We start from the raw sequence: 7713 nt of genomic DNA, 5'->3' as shown, positions 1-7713 counted from the left end.
TCTGTCTCAAGGCTTGCAAATAAATAAAATATTATTTAAAATAAATAAATAGGGGCTGGAGAGGTGGCTTAACAGTTAAGGTGCTTGCCTGCAAAGCCAAAGGACCTAGGATTGACTCCGTAGTACATATTTAAGCCAGATGCTCATGATGGCACATGCATCTGGAGTTTGTTTGTAGTGGCTAGATGCCCTGGTGTGCCCATTCTCTCTCTCTCTCTCTTTCTCTTTATGTAATAAGTAAAGAAAAATTAAATATTAAAAACAAATAAATAAAAATGTATATATTATTATAAAAACTAAAGTACTACAGTTTCATGACACAGTGATCAGTATAGTAAATATATCAACAGTTGCAAAACCTCTAAAATCCTTCAAACCTGAGAATTAGGATATCAAGTCCTATTCTTTGCTGTATTCCTTTATTCTTAACCTGAAAATAAAATTTTTCTAGAATTGGTGATATAAGGAAGCTATAAAGAAATTAGCTAAGATCAAGTAACCCTATTATATGAACATTTATTTGCAACAATAGCTATACTTTTGAGAATTTGTAGATGATATGAAATTTTTGTCAGCTATTAAACATATTTCTTAAAACCCTTTTTTGAGGGGAGACACCAAACCCAATATTTTCCCCTGTAGAGTTAATGTACTAAATGGAAAATATCTCATTAATTTTTGAGCCCACTTGTAAGACAAGAAAATGACATTCTCATCTAACAGCAGAAAAAACTGAGGATCTCATGGGTATAATGGTGCTCAATTATGGAGACCCCGAGAAGTAGATAGGAAAGACTCTGTCATACATACATACATACATACATACATACCCTTTCTCTTATATTTTTTTGGTTTTGTTTTTCAAGGTAGAGTCTCACTCTAGCTCAGGCTGACCTGGAATTAACTTTGTATTCTTAGGGTGACCACGAACTAATGGCAATCCTCCTACCTTTGCCTCCGGAGTGCTCAGATTAAAGGCGTGCACCACCATGCCTGGCTTCCTTTCTCCTATTTTTAAGGAATCAATATCTGTTTCTTAAAGCATAAGGATAGTTAATCCCTTGGATCTTGGCCTCTATTTTTTGGCAAAGTGAATTATTGCCTCATGCTCTGGCAGGTTAGTGTTCCTTTTTAATTTACTTTTAAATAGCTTTTTCCTAATCCATACAACCTCTAACATCTGACCACTCATGGATCTTCAGCAAACTTACTTAAATCTCTTATTCTGTATATTTCTTTTAAGTGTAGAAGTTCAGGAAGCATAATTTTGCACAATATACATCTAAATACAAATTGAAAGGTTTGGAGAAGTGATTTGTAGTGTCATTTTTAAAAATTGGCATTTCACTTAGAAATTGCAAACCATCAGCTGTGAGTTCAGAATTGATGTTTATAAAAAAGTGGAACGTACTTGGATGGAAATGTATTCCAGTTACTTCCAGCATTGCTGCAGGACTGAGTTTCCCAAGTTAAGGGAATGCCAAAGGCAAATAAATGCCTCATATATATTTAAAAAATTATCATTTTTTAATAGGCTAAGGAAATCCAAAATCAAATCAAGGCAATTTAACATTTTTTCAGTATTACTAACATTGGTCTTTGTGTAACGACTGTGACATCATGACAGTGAAGTATTCATTTTTAAGCTTTAAACGGGGAACGCTTTACCTCTACACGACCAATAGAAATGCAATATGCAAATTAATCTATATTATCTTTATGCTGATTGGTTTAAATTCTCGTGAATGTCACAATCTCACCACCCAGCAATGAGGTATTTTACTGCTATCCGGAGATCAAATTATTACTGTAGAAATTATTTTAATTTTTTTCTTGTTTCAATAATAGATTATTATTAAGCCATAAGCTTGCAGGATGAGGACCAGACGTTTACAATGGAAATTAATGAAAGCATGTCAGCTAGCTTTTGAGGGGTGGGGATTGGGTAGTCTAAAATCTTATGCCACCCTCACAAACAAAAACTCCTCACAAATGGCAAAACAAGGACGTGCATGATTCTAGAGGCAAACCTAATCACCCAGCTGTCAGGCTATGTGGTGTTTGTGATACCATCGGACCTTTTGGACTGGTGTAAGTTTTCTATTTTTGTTGTATTCCTGCTGCTTTTCATATGTAATAACAAAGAGGGAGAAAGGCAGACGCATACACACAACCGCTTTGACATCACCAACCTATTGGTCAGCCGAACTTAAAAGAAAGGCCGTGGTTTGGTGAGGTGGGATACGAGGAACAGTCACTTAAATATTTTGTACGCCTAATTATTTTTGGTGGGGGGCACATCCTTGAAGGTAGAACGACAGCAGATCTCTTTTTTCTTTTTTTTCTTTTTCATTTTTTTGTTTTTTGTTTTTTGTACTTGTCCTCTGAAACTTGGGTTCTCCATACTTAAACGCAGACGTGCGTGCTTTCGAGAACAGATGACTGAGTAACAAAGGCAGGCTGCCCTAACCTGCATCCCCTCTTCTCACTGACAGGAGTTTGGACTGTGCTATTAATTATTTTCTTCTTCTTCTTTCATTTTCCCCCTCATTCTTTTTTTCTCCTCAGCTAACCTGCAAAAAAGAAAAAAAAAAAAAATCAAAGGTCAGCCAGGGAAGTCACCAGAGAAGAATTACTTAAAAAAAAGAAGCTCCCCATGCTTGGGGCCACCCTCCCAGAGAAGGGAAGACGACAATGTCCGGGGAAGGCGCGGGTTCAAGGCGGCTGGGGAGGAGGCGGGCGCGCAGGACGCCGGGGCTCCCCGCGCTGCCCTAGGGGAAGAGGATGGGCCTGAGCTCCCCAGCCAGCCTCTGCGAGCCCCCCACGCTCCAGGCCCGGAGGGAAAAGTTCCGAAGCAGCCCCAGGGGACCACAAAGCCCAATCCTGCCGGGTTGAGCTGCACTCGGGGGCGTCGGGGAGAGCCGGGCCGTTCCGGGGGCGGGGGACGCGCAGGGGCTCCCGCCGAGGCCGGAGAGGCCCGGGCCGCCGCCCTCGCCGCCGCCGCCGCCCTCGCCGCCGCCGCCGCCGCCGCGGCCCTGCGTTACTGGGGGAGACGGAGCCGCTGCGACAGGGGAGGACGCGGCTGGGGCTGAAGGAGGCTCCAGCGCGCAGGCGCCGCCGAGCCCTGCCTGGATGCTCAGGCAAGGCACTCAAGAAAAAAAAAGAAAAAAAGAAAAGAAAGAAAGAAAGAAATCAGCAAATTTATAGAAAGAAGAAGCCGTCGTCTGTCGGGATATCCAACACCAACAGGTAGGAGGATATACTCGCGGTTAAGTTGGGGGGATGGGGCTTGCACCGTGTTGATGAAACTGCAGGTTCACGGGGATAGAGCCCTTCCCTCGGTTTTTTTTTTTTTTTTGAGGGGGGTGGACAATAAACTGAATAATGGAAGTCCATTCAGACAATGCATCTTCTGTAAGGCTCCGTTTCTGGAAAGCGTTGCAAGACTGAGGAATATCAGACTGCGAATCGCCTCGCCGGGAGCCCTTCCCTCGCGGCACAGGAGCAATCTCTCTCCCCATCTTTCGCGTATGTAATGCATGTCTCGCTCCCTGCCCCCTCCCCCACCCACCGTTATAAATCCAGGGGTGGCGGATTTCAGGTTTCGTAATGTTGCATGATGCTATCGGTATTTACCCCGGCATGTAGCGGTGGGGAAATTGACACCATGGAACGCAGTTTTGCCTGGGGTTTCCATCAGCATATTCCGGGCAAGTGGGAAGTGGCAAAGGGACAAGCTCCGTGGGAATAGCAGAGGAAGCTGATTTCCCTGGTGTGGCTCTCCCGGCACCTAAGAGACAATGTGCATCTTTGATTGAAAACAAAGCCATTTGGCTATTTGCAACAAAGGTTATCAGTGTAAATGAGAGAGGCTTAATTGCCTAAGAAATAGAGGTTCCTATTATATTGGAATCCGGGCAGCCAAGGTTTACAAACGAAAGTGCATTATTCCACTGGGTGTGATTCCCTGGCCAATATTTACATTGACCATTTTTAATAATCATGTGGGCTTGAAAAGAGACATGGTTTGCCAAAAATAGGGGTGGGGTGGGGTGGAGTAGGGAGAGAAAGACAAAAGATAAATCACATCATATCTCCGGACAAGTTCCTATTCATTTCCAAGTCTGGTGTTGAAATTGTGCTTTAAGATGAATCAACAAATAGTCTTATGCAGCATGAACAGTGGTACTGGAGTTTAAACACAGATTTTGCACGGGTTCTTTGAATGCATATAAGCAGAGAAACTGCCTGGAAAACACTAACAATCATAGACCTCAAACAAATGTAGGCAGCCTCCACTCTGTCTCCTGTCGGCAGGCTTATAGATTCCATTGCAATACTAGTGATTAATGCTTGGGCTGGAATGTTTTATAAGTAGAAGACATTTTATTCCTTCTCATCTAGAGCACCCAGTCAACTGGATGTTCTCTTGAATGGGGACATTATTATCTTGACTTAGCTTGGAAAACTGAAACAGCCAATTCTCTGAAATTGCAAGCCATCATTACAACTGAAGCAAATAGTAGTATTCAAAATTGAAACTTTATTCGCTTCCCCATAAATGAACAGATTTATGTTAGCACTGACATCATTGCCTGTTAACTTAAGAACTGATAGCTCATTTCTTTTTCCAGATATTCTGATGGCAAATGAAACAGAAGGAAAGAGGAAGCATGACTGGAGATTGGATCAGTTCTCTTTGTGGATTACATATTCAGTAAAATGTATGGATCTATCTTTTTCTTGTTTTTGTATCTAGATCATGAGACTTGACTGAGGCTGTCTCTTTATCCTCCATCCATCTATGGCGAACTATAGCCATGCAGCTGACAACATTTTGCAAAATCTCTCACCTCTAACAGCCTTTCTGAAACTGACTTCCTTGGGTTTCATAATAGGAGTCAGTGTGGTGGGCAACCTTCTGATCTCCATTTTGCTAGTGAAAGATAAGACCTTGCACAGAGCACCTTACTACTTCCTGCTGGATCTTTGCTGTTCAGATATCCTCAGATCTGCAATTTGTTTTCCATTTGTATTCAACTCTGTCAAAAATGGCTCTACCTGGACTTATGGGACTCTGACTTGCAAAGTGATTGCCTTCCTGGGGGTTTTGTCCTGCTTCCACACTGCTTTCATGCTCTTCTGTGTCAGTGTGACCAGATACTTAGCCATTGCCCATCACCGCTTCTATACAAAGAGGCTGACCTTTTGGACGTGTCTGGCTGTGATCTGCATGGTGTGGACTCTGTCTGTGGCCATGGCGTTTCCCCCAGTCTTAGATGTGGGCACCTACTCATTCATTAGGGAGGAGGATCAGTGTACCTTCCAACACCGCTCATTCAGGGCTAATGATTCCCTAGGATTTATGCTACTCCTTGCTCTCATCCTCCTCGCCACACAGCTTGTCTACCTCAAGCTGATATTCTTTGTTCACGATCGAAGGAAAATGAAGCCAGTCCAGTTTGTAGCAGCGGTCAGCCAGAACTGGACCTTTCATGGCCCTGGAGCCAGTGGCCAGGCTGCTGCCAATTGGCTAGCAGGATTTGGAAGGGGTCCCACACCACCCACCTTGCTGGGCATCAGGCAAAATGCAAATACCACAGGCAGAAGACGGCTGTTGGTGTTAGACGAATTCAAAATGGAGAAACGAATCAGCAGAATGTTCTATATCATGACTTTTCTCTTCCTAACCCTGTGGGGTCCCTACCTGGTGGCTTGTTATTGGAGAGTTTTTGCAAGAGGGCCTGTAGTACCAGGGGGATTTCTAACTGCCGCTGTCTGGATGAGTTTTGCCCAAGCAGGAATCAATCCTTTTGTCTGCATTTTCTCCAACAGGGAGCTGAGGCGCTGTTTCAGCACAACCCTTCTTTACTGCAGAAAATCCAGGTTACCAAGGGAACCTTACTGTGTTATATGAAGGAGCATCTGTAAATCTTTTAGCCTTGTGAAACACTAACCTTCTCTGCTAAGCAATTGTGGCCTGTAGCCATATCTGGAGAAGAAATTCGAGGATGGGATTAGCAGTTCATAAGGATTTGGGCAGCATTCTGCAGTCTTTGCAATAGTTCACCTATAATCCTATTTTAAATCTCAGAGTGATCCTGCTGACTGCCGGCGAAGGTTTGTAATTAAAAAAGGACTGAACCACTGCCCTAAGTTTCTTTCTGTGGTTGAAACCTAGATAACGAAAGTAGCAGGTGCTAAGTATCAGTGCTAAATGCTGTGTATATCACTACATATGAAAAAAAAACATCAACAAAACAATTAGCATTGGACATCTTAATAAATTACGTTGACAAGGGGTAAATGTGTTGATAAAAGCTAATTTTAGAGTTTGAAGACTACAAAACATTTCATACTATTTTTGTTTTGCAAAGACAAAACTATTGGGGGGACTCAAACTACTGTAATCCTCTAAAGATGTGCCATGAATTATTGGGCTATCACACTTTAAAAACGCCTTGTAAGTTTGGGGGAGCATTCCAAAGCAGTATAATGGTTCCAATTAGAGTTTACTCGTTTTTTTGTATTAATACATTGCTATTTCTAAATGCCACTTTCTTCCCTACCAGTGAACTTGCTAGCATTGAACTGTATTATATGTTTTTTTGTTGTTTTAGTATAAAAGTTTTCCAGTTCGTTTATATTTTACAAATGCTAGATATTGGTCTGGGAGGCAACATGAATGGTATCAACCAATCACAAGTCAATAGTTCTAATCATGCAGAATAAACACATGTTGCCTTAAAGGGTTATCTAGTATCTTCATCTTATTAGTGGTAGAGCAAGAAGTCAAGAGGCATTGAATCAGTAACTGGTCATGGTCATTCATCTGGAAGTGCATGGAAGATTATTTAATACTTTTTTTTTACCTTTTTATTCACATGGTTTGAAAATTAAGGTGCACATCACTGGGATAACGTGAAATTTTTCTTCTGAGGTGTGCTACCCATTCTAGTGTGTTCTAAGAAGCAGACAGTTGATATATGTTTATATTTTAAGTCAGCTGTCAAGGAGAGACCACAGCCTTTGTTAGATGTCTGGCACAATTGGTGAAGCATTTACTCTATGGAAGGCAAAGTCTTGTTTATACTTTTCTGCACACTCAGTGTATTGGTCGTTTAAATTATTTCATTTTTAACTTGTGAAAGCTTATAATATGATTTCTGGTATTTTAGAAATACATTAGATTCTGTGAGTCTCATTCTTTAAGATACAGATGTGTGAACTTCAATATAAAGTTGCATTTGCCAAAATTCATCTGTGTAGCCTGTTAATTTCTGTGGAATAAATATTTATATTTTTGGCATATAACATTTTTTAAATTCAGGAAGCAAGCACAAATATGGATGAATAGCTTTATTATGTTTTTTTTTTAATTTTTATAGTTGCTATACTCTGGGACTGGAAATATATAAATTATAGCATAAAGTTGACACACTGATATAATGGCGCCTATAAAAGCATTACTTGGTAGCTCTTCATTTTCATCCTTTTATTCTGACATATAAGTAATATTTAGGAATGTGTATATGCTTAATAGTTTGTTTCAGAATTGATTACCCTTTTTGTATATAGTAGAAATTTTGAGCCTAAATATATAACTTGTGAGAATGTTTTACAAGAACATTATGACAAAACTAGAGAAAGTTATTTGTTTTGTTTACTTTTCCTTGTTTTATTTGTTTGGGTTTTTTTTTTAATTTGCATTTG

At 40.7% G+C, this 7713-nt stretch overlaps 2 protein-coding genes across 3 annotated transcripts; both read left to right on the top strand.

Moving 5' to 3' along the window:
* The first annotated feature begins 1779 nt into the window (after positions 1–1779).
* LOC123463972 (collagen alpha-1(I) chain-like) lies at positions 1780–3092 on the top strand. The gene is made up of 2 exons (XM_045160064.1): positions 1780–2091; positions 2569–3092. The coding sequence occupies exons 1-2, from the start codon at positions 2013–2015 to the stop codon at positions 3090–3092; spliced, it is 603 nt and encodes a 200-aa protein (XP_045015999.1). The 5' UTR covers positions 1780–2012.
* On the top strand, positions 3082–7256 carry Gpr85 (G protein-coupled receptor 85). Of its 2 annotated transcripts, XM_004671586.2 has the most exons (3): positions 3082–3249; positions 3420–3528; positions 4635–7256. In XM_004671586.2, the coding sequence occupies exon 3, from the start codon at positions 4805–4807 to the stop codon at positions 5915–5917; it is 1113 nt and encodes a 370-aa protein (XP_004671643.1). In that variant the 5' UTR covers positions 3082–3249; positions 3420–3528; positions 4635–4804; the 3' UTR covers positions 5918–7256. The 2 variants fall into 2 exon arrangements, with proteins under 2 accessions (XP_004671643.1, XP_045017010.1); XM_045161075.1 differs by lacking the exon at positions 3420–3528.
* Positions 7257–7713: the final 457 nt, after the last annotated feature.

Source organism: Jaculus jaculus, chromosome 10, assembly GCF_020740685.1.
Source record: "Jaculus jaculus isolate mJacJac1 chromosome 10, mJacJac1.mat.Y.cur, whole genome shotgun sequence".
Taxonomy (NCBI): Eukaryota; Metazoa; Chordata; class Mammalia; order Rodentia; family Dipodidae; genus Jaculus; species Jaculus jaculus.
This window is presented reverse-complemented; position numbering and strand designations above follow the sequence as displayed.

Coding starts and splice junctions, on each gene's coding strand:
- Gpr85 (XM_045161075.1), top strand. CDS start 4,805: ATGGCGAACTATAGCCATGCAGCTGACAACATTTTGCAAAATCTCTCA.
- LOC123463972 (XM_045160064.1), top strand. CDS start 2,013: ATGATTCTAGAGGCAAACCTAATCACCCAGCTGTCAGGCTATGTGGTG. Junction 2,092..2,568: donor ATCGGACCTTTTGGACTGGT/GTAAGTTTTCTA, acceptor TTTTCTCCTCAG/CTAACCTGCAAAAAAGAAAA.